Source organism: Trichechus manatus, unplaced genomic scaffold (assembly GCF_000243295.1).
Source record: "Trichechus manatus latirostris isolate Lorelei unplaced genomic scaffold, TriManLat1.0 scaffold00123, whole genome shotgun sequence".
NCBI classification, from domain to species: Eukaryota; Metazoa; Chordata; class Mammalia; order Sirenia; family Trichechidae; genus Trichechus; species Trichechus manatus.
The window spans coordinates 3,278,210-3,292,613 of record NW_004444059.1 but is presented as its reverse complement, the minus strand read 5'-3'; the positions used below and the strand labels follow the sequence as shown (position 1 = coordinate 3,292,613).

General features: G+C 39.3%; 1 protein-coding gene across 5 annotated transcripts in view; it reads left to right on the top strand.

The window, feature by feature from the left end:
- The window catches only part of ANO6 (anoctamin 6), a 227,349-nt gene that overhangs the window by 173,281 nt on the left and 39,664 nt on the right, over positions 1-14,404 (top strand). For all 5 annotated transcript variants that reach the window (XR_002825336.1, XM_023738840.1, XM_023738841.1 and 2 more), the window contains 3 exons: positions 1,011-1,071; positions 9,754-9,896; positions 12,571-12,648. Coding sequence is in view for 4 of the 5 variants with exons in the window: in XM_023738840.1 (XP_023594608.1) it covers positions 1,011-1,071; positions 9,754-9,896; positions 12,571-12,648 (282 nt within the window). In the remaining variant the exon portion in view is untranslated. The remainder of the gene's footprint in view (positions 1-1,010; positions 1,072-9,753; positions 9,897-12,570; positions 12,649-14,404) is intronic.

Sequence of the window (14,404 nt, the reverse complement as noted above, 5' to 3'; positions counted from 1 at the left end):
TGGAGGAGAGCCATTTCAGAATACACCCCAGCTTTGTTCTTCTCTTAAAAAGAAAAGTGGAAATTCTAGAACTTAGTGCCAGGGTGAGATGATGGTAAGATACAAATCATAAGTCCAAAAGTTGCTTGAGGTCATTGCACATAGAAGGCCATAGTCCTTCCTCAGATTCACTGTGATAGCTCATACAGGTAGGCTGTTATTTAGAAGCCCAATAGAGGCTTTCAACGGAGTGAAATCTTACCAGCTATACCAGTACCAGTACCAATTACCATCAAGTTGACTACAATTCGTAATTACCCTGTGTGTGTCAGAGTAGAACTGTGCTCCATAGGGTTTTCAATGGCTAATTTTTGGGAAGTAGATCACCAGGCCTTTCTTCTAAGGAGCCTCTGGGTGGACTCAAACTTCAGCCTTTAAGTTAGCAGCCAAGCACGTTTGTACAACCCTGGGACTCCTAGAAGCTGTAACTGTTCCTTTGCCTAATATGGAATGATTCTGTTGGAAAAGACTGATAAATGTAGTAAAAGTTGTTTGCTTTTTAAAGAACAAAAAATCCCATCTATGAATATGTAGTCAGTGTGGTCATTGTCAAACTAGGTGTCAGCTTTAAAAGAGAACTACAGATAGTCCCCAACTTAGAATATATTCGAGTTACAACGAACTGCATTTACGACTTTTTTTTTATCATTTGTGTATTTTTTAATGTATGTATGTATTAAAATATATCTGTAAGTTTAAATGTTATATTTCCAATCCCCAAAGACAAATAAAGATCAGATTTATAAAGATACTGGCAATAAAAGGCAGTAATAATGAAAACTGAAAAAAAAAAATTAGGTATTTGACTTAAGTCAGAACCGACTTATGACGGAATCATCAAAACAGAACCTCGTCGTAAGTCAGAGACTACCTGTATCTTTAGACTGTAGAATACAACAGAGCATTACATAGTTGCTGAATTCTAGTCAATGAAGAACATTTCTTTATTTACATGTCATTGTATTTTACAGAAATTGTGTATCTTTGACAGCTTTGGAACCCTAGTCTTTGCAGTATTTATGGGCGTATGGGGTAAGTTATAATCATTTTATTCAGCTCACTTATGACATTTGCCTCTTTACATAAAAATAAATCTAAGATCATACATGAACTCAATGTAATTGTAGTATACAGTTTTATAGAGTCTATCAAAATAACCCGCTTTTAGGACCTTGAATTTCCCAAGCTTTGGCACCCCTAAAATTTACAGTCCTAAGGCCGTCATATCAGTTAGCTTTTACTGCATAATAAACTACCCGAAAAATGTAGTAGTTTAAAGCAACAAACATTTATTATGTCTCACGATTCTCTGGGGCAGCTTGGACATTCTTCAGAGGTTGGCTGGCTCAGCTGGTCACTATAGTGGACTGGTGGCTCAGGTGGGGCTATGTGGTCTGGCAGCTGGCAAGCTGGTTTGGTCTATGGGCCCTCAGCCGGGACGGCTTGTCTCTACTCCATGTGGTTTCTCATCCTCCAGTAGACTAGCCCAGGATTCTTCACATGGTGATTTCAGAATTCCAAAGAAGCAAGAGAAGGCAAGCCCCAGTGTGCAAGCATTTTTTAAGCCTATGGCTGCGTCAGGTTTCCTAATGTCCCCATTGGCCAAAGCAAGTTATATGGGCAAGCCAGCATCAGTGTGGGGAGGTGGGAGGACTACCCAGAGCCTTGGATACAGGAAGAATGATTCACTGGGAGCCATTACTGCAACAATCCCCACAACCTAACTTTCCTGGGATTGAGGGCAGAGGGTGTCTCAGTTTCCTAGTGCTGCTATAACAAATACCACAAGTGGGTGGCTTTAAAGAACAGATTAGTTTTCTCACAGTCCTGGAGGCTAAAAGTCCACATTAGGGTCTCGGCTGTGTCGATTCCTTCCTTGTAGGTAGTCCTGGGTGTTCCTTGGTTCCTTGGTGATCCTCACATGGCATCTGTCTTCCCCTGCCTGTATATGTGTGAATGCATGTTCATTCTGCTGTTGTTATTAGGTTTAGGATCCATTCTATACTGGTCTGACCTCAACCGATTGCTTGATTACATTACATTAGATTGCATTGTGGAAGCCAGTCCGATCTGGGCCAAATGATTTCATTTGATTGAATCATAACAGCATATGGCCAGGATTTCAGTATATATTTTGGGGGGACACAATTCAATCCATAACAGAGGGAAAGTAGTAACACAGGGCTTATGTATGAGCATTCTTGTTTATACGGTTTTGTATGAGTGGATGTTTAATAAGTACATGCTACTCTTTTACTGAGTCCCCAGGTGGCACAAAGGGTTAGGTACTTGGCTACTAACTGAAAGGTTGGCAGTTAGATCTGCTTTGGAAAGGTCATAGACACTAAAAGCCCTGTGGAGCACAGTTCTACTCTGCAACACATGGGGTCACCATGAGTCAGAATCGACTTGATGGCAACTGGTTTGGTTTAGTTTTTACTCTTTTACTAATAATAACAAAGTCCACTAAGTAAATAGAACAGATATACTCCTAAAGAATGTAAGTGCTGTCTAGGAGCTTTAACATTATATATTATTTACTTTGACTAGCATCATTAATGTAATAAGGCAACTATCATTTTTCTTTAAGTGCAGACTTTTAAATGTTTAGTTCATTTAAATGTTCTATCATAAAAGAAAAAATTATCATTTTCAAAGGTGAACACTTTCCAGTCTCATTGTGTAAGTAAAGGGGAAAATAAAATTCAGGGTGTAAGAAAATGGGGGAAGAAACTGAACCAGCTGAGTCTGTTCTTCTTGAGAAAACACACATCAACACATGCTACTCAAAGAATCAGGTATTTACAGGTGTCCTTGGCACTGTTTCTCTTTACAGTGCTTGTATCTATGAAGGGTCACCAAATAGATCACAGAACAGGCAATCCGATTATTTTTTACACTTTTCAGAGATATTTGTTACCCCTTCTGGATAAAATGAACAGTGTTGTTGTTTTTGGTGCCATCAGGTCGATTTCAATTCATAGCAACCCCATGTGACAGAGTAGAACTGCCCGTGGGGTATTCTTAGCTTTAATCTTTACAGGAACAGATCACCAGATCTTTCTCCTGGGGAGCTGTTAAGAGGGTTCCAACTGCCAATCATTCAGTTAGTAGCTGAGTGCTTAACCGTTGTGCCACCGGGACTCCTTAACATGAACTGTAAGATGGCCAAAGTTACACAGTAAGTTCCGTTGCCATTCAGACATGTAGCATATTTTGGCTGGAGACCAAACACAGACTAATATTTGACACAAAGAAGAATAAAGATCAGATTCATGTATTAAGATCCCCTGTATTCCTCCACTGTAAAATACATTATTTTTTTTCCAGTAAGAGCATATGTGCTGAACACGTGTGTCAGCACTTTAAACTATTGTCTTAACCTTAGTCTCAGCGGAGATTCATAATTAATAAAATTGTCACATCTGTTGAACTCCACATGCTAATGGATGCTGATAACCCTAATTAGGAGAGACATTTTAAATAAAGGGAAAAAATTAATTTTGACACTAGCAAGACAAACCTCAGATTTCTCAGCTAACCTTCCTGTCTTTGATCCTTAATTGCACCATGTTTATAGAACTGACTTAACACATTAGGCTGCTGATTTTATTTCATCAGATGTTAGAATGCAGAAAACATTTCAGCACTGCTTGTAGCACATAAAGGATATGTACGTATGATGAATTCTTTATTTTAAGCACTTTATATCCTTATTATCTCTGGTATATGAGGACTACTGCTGTGAACCTCACTATAGAAAATCTGAAATTGCATAACTGAACAGGCCGAAGGATCATGTAGTTATTCATGTCACCACCATCATATTACAAGAGCATCTCTTTTGTGTCCAGATATATGTGGCACTTAGAGTATTTTTGTGCTCCGTAGGGGTTATAAAAGTTGAGGATAGAAGACCTATTACAATCAATATAGTACAAATCATACACTTAGCTGAAAAATGTGCACCTTTTTAGACCAAGCCAGCCCATCCATTCATGCTGGCCCATAATGTCCTAAAGGCTCTGAACACATTTCCCTCCTTCTCCCAATTCCTTCCTGCTTCTGACCTGTTTTCACTTGATTTTCCTTGGCTCTACACTTTTAATTTTCACCTTTGACCCCTCCAGATTTAGCATTCATCTTTACTTTTGCCAGCATTCAGACTTCACCTTTTTCTTACCTCTTCTGACTTTGGCCATTCTTGCAACTCCCAGAAATCCTATCGTGTGGTCACCAAGAATCCATATCCCCACCGTACCCAGCCTCCGAGCTGGTTACAACCTTAGGTTGGTCCTTCCCCTACCCCCCACACATCTCACCATCTCCTGTACACAAGCTCAGAGGGGTGTACAAGGAACACAGAAGGAGAAAGAGGATGTTCCCATGAGCAGGAACAGCTGTCAGTCCTATTGATCAGGGGTCTGACAGGTGAACTAGCCAAATTCTTTCACACAAATTTCTCACACAAGTCGTTTGCTTGGTGAGGCTGTGGGGTAAAGAATTTATTTTTACCCAAAGAATTTCTGTCTTTGTCCTTGGTTTCTGAGAGAGAACCTCTATAACCTTGGGATGTCCCTAGTGATTGAAGTGTCTTTGATGAGGGCTCCAGACCATACCTAAGAGTTTATGCTAATGAAGTGACTCATGTGGGGGGCTGGCCAGGCTGGAAAGACCACAGAGTGATATCAGCTGACCTCAAAGGAGGAGCGTTGATTCAACTAATTATGCTATGTAATAAGGCCCCAGTAAAGGCTCTGGACATGGAAGCTCCATGGGTTTGCTGGTTGGTGATAGACATCCATGCACATGGGAGGGTAGCACGTCCCTTTTTGAAACTTGGAAGCTCTGCACTGGTAATCTTCCCAGACCTTGCCTTATGTGTCTCTTTATTTGTATCCTTTTGCTATAATAAAACTGTAATTGTAAGTGTTATGGATTGAATTGTGTCCTCCAAAAATATGTGTTGTAAATCTTAACTTCTGTGTCTGTAGTTATAATTCCTTTGAGAATGGGTTGTCTTCATTACATTAATTAAACAGAATTAGTGTAGGGTGCCTCCTACCTATCTCTTTAGAGATATAAAAGGGATTAAAGCAGCAAATTCAGACTTCTAGCCTCCTAAACAGTGAGAAAATAAATTTCTATTTGTTAAAGCCATCCATTTGTTGTATTTCTGTTATAGCAGCACTAGATAACTAAGACAGAATTTGGTACTGAAAAGTAGGAGTGCTGCTCAAACAAATACCTACAATGTGGAAGTGGTTTTGGAATAGGGTAATGGGTCGAGGCGGGAAGAGTTTTAAGGTGCATAATAGTAAAAGCCCTAGTAGCACAGTGGTAAAGAGCTTGGCTGCTAACAAAAGGTCAGTAGTTCAAATCCACCAGCTCCTCCTTGGTAACCCTTTGGGGCAGTTCTACTGTCCTGTAGGGTCACTGTGAGTCAGAATTGACTCAATGTTAACAGATTTGGATTTGATTAGAGTAGTAAAAGCCTAGATCGCCTTGAAAAGACTGTTAGTAGAATTATGGACATCAAAGGCAATTCTGGTGAGGTCCCAGAAGGAAGTGAGCAGAGCGATAGAGATTGTCTTAGAGAATACATATGGCTCCAGCAACAGAATGTTGCTAGAAATGTGGATGTTAAATGTGCTTCTGGTGAGTCTTCAAAAGAAAATGATGAACATATGATTGAACAGTTCCAGTGTTTGGTGGAAGGTAGAATTTGTAAATGATGATCTTGGATATTTGGCTGAGAAGAGTTCTAAGCAAGATCTTAAAGGTGCCATGTGGTTTCTCCTTGCTGCTTATGGTAAGGTGAACTGTACAGACTAAGGACACATGTCCTAGAATGTTCACCAAGGATATGGCTACACAATCTTTTGTTAAAGATATTAAGCCTGTGACTGATGGATCTAATCAGCTACCACAGCAGAAAACCCATCAGCTTAGACCGAAGGGGACAGAGAAAGAATGCAAGGAAAGAACACTATCTGCCTCTTAGAATTCTACCGGCAGGAAATAGGCTGGGTTTTGGGCTTGCTTGGTGTCCATTATCCTTCCAGTTTCTCCAATTTGCAATGGAAATGTCTACTTTGTGTCTGTTCCCCCATTGTACTTTGGAAGCAGATAACTAACTTGTAGTCTAGATTTTACATGTTCACAGACTAAAGAGGAATTTCGTCCCAGGATGGAATACACCTAAAGTCTCACCCATATTTGATTTAGATGATTCAGAAGATGAGATTTGGGACTTGGAGTTGATTGAAGACTTTGGGTTTATTTGTGGGGGGCAAAGGGTAGAATGTTATTAATTGAATTGCATCCCGCAAAAATATGTGTTGTAAATCCTAACCTCTGTGCTTGTGGTTGTAATCCCATTTGGGATTGGATTGTCTTTGTTATGTTAATGAGACACGATTAGCATAGGATGTATTTTAAGTCAATCTTTTTTAAGATATAAAAAATCAAGCAAGGGAAAGAAGCAAAAATGGGGGAAGATTGTTGCCAAGTCACAGGAAGATCACCCAGGAGCAGAAGCTGAAATAGACAAGGACCTTCCCCCAGAGCTGACAGAGAAAGAAGGCCTTCCTCTAGAGCTGGCACCCTGATTCAGACTTCTAGCCTCCTAAATTGTGAGAAAATAAATTTCTGTGTGTTAAAGCCACCCATTTGTGGTATCTCTGTTATAGCAGCACTAGATAACTAAGACAGTAAGTATAGCACCTTACATGAGTTCTGTGAATCATTCTAGCGCACTATTGAATACAAAGGAGTAGTGAGAGTCAGCAGGTCAGAACTGGGGGTTCCTGGGACCCCTAAGCTTATAGCTGGTGTCCTATGGGGGTAGAAGGAACCTCCATATTTGTAGCCAACAGATCAGAGTAAGAGGGGCCCTAGGGACTCCTGAGCTTAGGGCTGGCATCCTAAAGGTATAGTGGGAAAACCCCAGATTTGTAACCAGCAGGTCAGAAGTGAGAGTTTGTGGTGACTCCCAAGCTTGTGACTGGCATCTGAAGTCTTGGGCCAATTTAGCAGTCTGGAGGACTGTGTACTTTCACTTGTGAGGTCTGACCTTGCTCCAGGTGGTTCTGTTCAGAGGAAGAAGTCCTGTGTGTGTGGGTGGTGTTAGAACAAGAGGGGAACAGAATTGATAATAAATGAATTTGGATTGATCAACATATGGTGTCAAAGAAGTGAGGAGTAGAGATTCAGTTATTCACACCAGGGCATATGAGTGATCTGAGATTAGCAGGAAATCATACTTGAAGGCTTTGTAGATTTCACCCTCCAATGTCAACTTATTCCGTTGTAGCTATTGTGCAAGGAGCTGGAACTTGGTAGAGTATTAGACTATTGACTCTGCTCCCTGATGAAGCTAGTATAAGCCACACTTGGGTGGGGCCGTTATTCCTATTTTTCAAAGAGGCTTGGAGGCCTTATATAACTCTTGTACTGGGTTTCAAAGTTGCACAATTTAGACTAGCTTCCTTCTAGCTCCCCAGCCAAGTAGGCAAGAATTGATCTCCCCAGATAACTGTGAGCTGTACTTACCTATAGCAAAAAGCTGAGCTGCTTTGCTTATTCTCTTATAAAGGGATTTACTTGCATCATTAACTAGCAATGGAAGCATGAGGGTATGGTGTACCATGGTGGCAATACCTAGACCAGAGGGCAGTTACTAGCAGTGTGTCCTGGAGGAGTCCAGAATCAGAAACTGAGAAGGTAAGCATTAACAACATCTAAGGAAAGAGCAGGTGCCATAGTACAGAGCCCAAGGAAGGCAGGTTCTGGAACAGGTGAGCTAAAGATGACGAGCAGGCGGCTTGGGGCAGTGTCACTTGGTAGGTAAGAAGAGAATCACCTCTGGAGCCCAGAATGCCTGGGTTTGATTCTTGACTCCAGCACTGTAATCTTGGGCAAGTATTTGAACCTTTCTGTACCTCAGATTCTTCAGTGGGGATTAGTGATAGCAATTACCTCAGAGGGTTGTGAGGTCCTTTGCAAATGTTGTCATTAAGCTCACAACAGCCCTGTGAAGAAGGTTTTATTTTCCCCATTTTACATAGGAGAGAACAGAGACTCAGAAAGTTGAAACACTTTAACCTGCTAACCATCCCTCAAATATGCCACCTGCACTCTTCCTCCCTGTTGAGGCAAGCCCTCGTCATTTACCAGCATTACCTGCATTCACCCTGCCTCTCGTCTCACTCTGCAGCAGTTCTTTTCCTACCCAGAGAGTGAAATCTTTCTAAACTAAAATTTGATCATGTGTTCCTTGTAACTCATTGCCTGACCACCTTCAGTATCTCCTCATCACCTTTGGTGAAAATCAAACTCTGTACAAGGCACACAAAGCCCTTGGTGATTGCCCCTGTAGATTTCTGCACCTGTCTACCTCCACCCTCCTCTTCACATCAAACTCTGCAGTTCCTGGAAAGTACCAGGCTCTCTTTGGCTCCTTTTCTTTGCATTCACAGCTCCCTGGAGGAAATGGCCTCAACTCTCCACCCACCACCTTCACCTGATCAGCTCGCAGGCATCACCAAGACTCACCTCAGGTGTTCCCTCCCGTGGGAAAGCCTTCCCTGAAACATCTCTGTTAGATGTTCTGGCTACATGTTCCCGGAGCTACCTGTGATTACCTCTATGATAGCCTTATAATAATATACTGCAATTATGAGTTCATTGTAATTCCCATGCTACTAGACACTTCTTAAAGGCAGGGACTGTCTCTTTTGTCTTTATTCTCAGCGCATAACAGACAATAAATATTTGTGGATGGAACAATGGTAATTCCAGAATTTCTGTCTAGGAAGAGCTTAGGGATAGCAGTGTGATTGGAAGGAGGGCCTAGAGGATTTATCTTGAAACTACATTTTCAATTGACATTTAATGTTTTTATGTAGTATTTTAAGTTATAAAGCCTGAAAAATAATAAAGATTTCTAAAAGTTATTTTAATTGTACTTTACACAAGATTGAAAAAAATATCAGTTGTCTATATGAAAAAATATTATTTTAATTTGGATTGGCCTGAGGGGTGGCAAATGGAGATTTGGGGAGTACTAAAGCATTCCCCAGCCCCCCAGAGCCTAGAAAGGAGGGAAGGGAGAAGGAGATAGGGAAGGGCAGACCAATGGATGGACCATGAACTGCTTTTGAATTATGGTATTTATTTGTGTTTTTAGTTGTGAGTAAAGTGCTTGTAGCAGACACTTTGGCATGAGACATACTCACATGCACGCCTTCTGACCATCACATTATTACTTTCCTGTAAGCTATAATCTGTCTTCACAAGATAGACTTTTTCTTTAAAAAATTAAATAATTTTTCTCTCTTTTAAATACTAAAAACCAGTTGTCATCGAGTTGATTCCAACTCCTGGCAATCCCATGTGTGTCGGTCTAGAACTGTGCTCCATAGAGTTTTCAATGGCTGTTTTTTGGAAGTAGATCACCAGGCCTTTCTTCCAAGGTGCCTCTGGGTGGACTCAAACTTCCAACCTTTCAGTTAACAGCTGAGTGCTCAACTATTTGCACTACTCAGGGATTCCTGTAAATATATTTATATTTAAATATTAGTACCACCTGTAAGTTAGATTTTCTTTACCATATACAAAAGTGTTATGGATAATTAATATAATTCAGTACAGATTTCTGAAACCTCAGTCATCATTGAAGAATCAATCACATGATCCTACTCTATCTGTTAGTTACCTTGTTTTTGGAGTTTTGGAAACGGCGCCAAGCAGAACTTGAATACGAATGGGACACTGTTGAATTACAGCAGGAAGAACAACCCCGGCCAGAATATGAAGCACGGTGTACTCACGTGGAGATAAATGAGATTACCCAGGTAAGGAGGATGCTATTTAGATGCAATTTAATCTGTCTGTTGCAGCAATTCTCAACCTTGGCTGCAAGTTGGAGTCACCTGTGGGGCTTAACAGATACTGATGCCTGGGTCCCATCACTACATACTCTGATTTATTTGTTTGGGATGTGGTCTGGGCATAGGGATCTTTTAAAGCTACTCTGATAATTCCAGTGTACAAACAGGTAAGGAACCACTGCCTAGAACCATAGCAGACATAGGAAACAAATGTGGTCACTTCTTTCATAATAACAGTAAAAATGCAAAAAAAAAATTTATTTTATAGACTCTATGAAGGAGCCCTGGTGGCACAGTGGTTAAGTGCGCAGCTACTAACCAAAGGTCAGCGATTCAAATCCACCAGCTTCTCTGAGGGAGAAAGATGTGGCGTTCTGCTTCTGTAAAGATTACAGCTTTGGAAACCCTGTGGGACAGTTCTACTCTACCCTTTTGGGATACTATGAGTCAGAATCAACTCGACAGCAGTGGGTTTGGTTTTTTTGGTATGAGTAAATGTGTAACGAAAGACTCATTGGTTTATAGTTGATTCTCAATTATTTATGTGCACCTTCATTATTCCAAACAAATCAAACCAGTTATCACCAAGTCAATTCTGACTCATGGGGACCCCATGTGTGCAGAGTAGAACTGCTCCATAGGGTTTTCAAGGCAGTGTTTGGAAGCAGAACACCAAACCTTTCTTCTGAGGCACCTCTGGGTGGATTCAGATTTGTCAACCTTTTGGTTAGTAGTCCAGTGCTTAGCTGATTGCACCACCCAGGGACTCCACTTCATTATTACAGCCCCATTTTCACCCTAGACTGTCCCTTGTCTACCGCTAAGCCTCAGTCACTGTGCCACCTTCTGGTTGGGATATGTACAAAATAATGTGGCACTTAATCCTTAAGTGGAGCCCTGGTGGCGCAGTGGTTAAGAGCTTGGCTGCTAACCAAAAGGTTGGCAGTTCAAATCCACCAGCTGCTCTTTAGAAACTCTCTGGGGCAGTTCTACTCTGTCCTCTAGGGTTGCTATGAGTCAGAATCGACCTAGTGGTAATGGGTTTTGTTTTGTTTTGTTTTGTTTTTTTAATTGTCAAGTGGGAGAAAGGTTGGAGGAAGAAGGAAAGCATTTATTGAAGTCCAACTATATTCAGGCACTGTGCTAGGCATTCTGTAGAATTATAAAGGTAAATTTGCTGCTGCTACTTCTTTTGCAAAGTTAAAAAAAAAACTATGTATCTCTCTCTATAAATATTCCAAAACTAGCAAAAGAGGATTCTTGAATCATCTGCATTATTGCTTTTTTCCATCAACAGAGAAAATTTAGAGCTGATTGTACGTGCAATCATCAGCATAAGGACAGTAGGTTCTGAATATGAATAGCTTGGAAAGAAAACATTTTTACCAAGAGCTTCTGAAAATGTCCCCAACTGTAGATTTTATAAATTAAATCACAGAATTATAGAATGTTAGAGCTAAAAAGGCGCTGGAGGGAGCAATCTAACCTCCTCATAAATGGAAAAAGTGAGGTTTGTCTTTTACAACGTAGCAAACTTCAAATAATCACTATTGTGAATGGTTCCCTGTGTTTATTAAAGAATACACTGTCAAAGTAGTTATTGTTGAAAGACTTTATATTCACAAATGAAAGGTGAAACTTAGAAATAGATGTTCACAAAGTCTTTTGAGTATAGAAAAACAAACAAGAGCTTATAAAATTGTCAATATAGGAAAATACTGGAGAAAAGCAATTTGGTTTAAATTAAATGTCAGTTAATAAGTAAATCTCCATTGAAACATTACTTTATAAGAAATTGAAGATGAAGGTTCATTCTTCTTTCTTTCTACTTCATTTTACTTTTCTTGCCAATATATTCTCCATTGGTTTAGAGAGGCTTATAGTGTGATGGTTGCAACTTACTAGCTGGATGGCCTTGGACAAATTATTTAACTTCTCTGTGCCTCAGTTTTCTTATCTTTAAAATGGGAGTAATAGAGTTGCTTCTCAGAGGATTGTGGTAAGAATTAATTGAGTTAAGGTGTCTAACCTGCTTAGAATAGTACCTGGCACAGAATAAACTCCATGGAAGTATTGGTTGTAAGTATTATTATACTACAGCTGCTCTTATAATCAAGTAAATCATGAGAATTATTGATCTCTTAAGTATTTAAACATATTCTTGTAAACTACAAAATGGAAACTCTCTAAAAATTCATCATTATACCAAATTAACACAGAAATGCATAGGGGAAAATTAGAATGTACGGACATCTGTGAAACTTCTTGTCCTGCCTGGCCTTTCTGTTATTACTGCAGTTACTTCCAAGACCTAAGACAAAATCAAGAATGTAGCTTTATAGCTTGGTTTTGTCAGATATCCAGAATCCTGAGCTCAGGTCTTGGCAGACAAAACAGTTCATTATATTTGTGCTTGTATTTTCCAAAAAAAAACTTATCGCAAGGAGCACTGCGGATGTTTTGTTGTATATGTGTTTGAAATTATTAACAAAAAATATACAATTATGAGTAAGGAGTCTATGTTTGAGAACTGATTTTTAAAAAAATTAAATGTAGTCTAAGATTTATTGACAGGTCAGTAGAAAAATTGTGGAGTTACCCCTTGATTGAGTAAACTTTTTTTTTTTAATTAAATTAGGAAGAAGAGCGTGTTCCCTTTACTACCTGGGGAAAATGTATACGTGTAGCCCTCTGTGCAAGTGCTGTCTTATTCTGGGTAAGTAGTTGTCAAATTTTTAAAAACATCTCATTTTAAATGTCAGAGAAACTAAAGCACAAGCCTGCAAAAGATATAGTCCTGTAGAATTGTTTCCTGAGAACTATTTAGTCACCACCCAGAGCAACTCCTGAGGTTTCAGAATATCCTGGGTTCTTCCTTATCTGTTCACAGTGGTTCTTCTGTTTTCTTTCACCTCATTTCATTTGTTTAGAATCAGGTTAGTGGTTCAAGATTTTCCAGTTTCTAGTGAAGAGATCAAATGGATTCCATTAAAAAAAAAAAAATTCTAAAATTTTCCAGCAGCAACAAAGTCTAAGAATAGGTTTTAAAAAAATATATAGGAGCTATCAAAGAAAACTTAACTACTGAAAGATGTAAAATAGCCTTAAACAAATGATTCCGAATGAAAAGGTAATATTCTAAAATACTGGATCTTACAAAATGAGTTTGGGGTTTACTATTAATAAAGTCAAGTTTACAATATAATAATTTAATTCGGATTGAATTGGCTCAAGAACAGATAGCCAGATTAAAGAATAGGACATGAAGCCCAGAAGTAGGCACTGATGCCAGTAATAGTTCAGTATATGAGAAGGCAGTCCTTATAAATCAGTTGGATAACTAAAGGTTATTCAATAAATGCTAATGGAACACTTGTTAGTTACTTGGGGCAGGGGAGTTTAAAACCATACCATGAGCCCACATACTAAAATAAATTTCAGAAACATTAAATAAGTAAATGTAAAACTGTAAAAATCTAGAAATAAATATTGATGAATATATGATTTCTAGGTGTAGAATGTCTTTCTAAACTTAATAGCAATGGAAGATGTTTGAGAGGAAAATGTTTAAAGCTTTCCATATATCCAAAGTAACCTAAACGTCAACAAAACACCAGAAAAAATATTTGTTAACAAGTAGGGCAAAAAGGGTAATGCCTTTGGTACATGAAGAATCTAGATCACCTCTAAGATAACACCAAAGATCTCAGTAGCTTAAGAGGAGAGAACATGACTAGACCTTTACAAAAGAACAAATATAGTGGCCAGTAAGCATGGGGGAAAAAAAATGTCTAACCTCAATAGTAAGTAAATCACTGCACATTGAAATGAGGTACAGTATTTCACCCCTCATATTAGCAACCATGTTTAAATGATAAGGCTCAGTGTTTGTGAGGATGAAGTACAGTGATCAGAGCTACTTTCATAGTTGTTGTTGGGCGCCGTTGAGTCAATTCCAACTCATAGTGACCCCATGTGACAGAGTAGAACTGCCCCATTGAGTTTTCTTGGCTGCAGTCTTTTCTGGAGCAGATTGCCAGGTCTTTCTCCTGTGGAGCCGCTAGGTGGATTTGAGAACCACCAACCTTTTGATTAGCAGCTGAGCACTTAACCATTGCACCACCAGGGCTCCTGTACTCTCTTAGTAGGTTATTGGAATTTGACACTGCTGCAGCCTTCTTGAAAGAGTTTGGAACCTCTGATCTAGAGTCTTAAAAATATTCACATGCTTTAATCTACTAATTCAGTTTTGAGAAACTTCAAATCAGGAAAATAATTTTAAATGGTAAGGAAAGACTTATTCACTGACATATTTATCACATTATTTGTATGTTTTACAGAAAACAGGCAAAATATTCTACTTCTAAACACTTGCATGCAGTGGGATGTTGTGTAGCCATGAAAAAGTATGTTTACGAAAAGGTTTTTTTTTTGGTGACGTGTAAAAATGGGGGACAGTCGCACCCAAACCA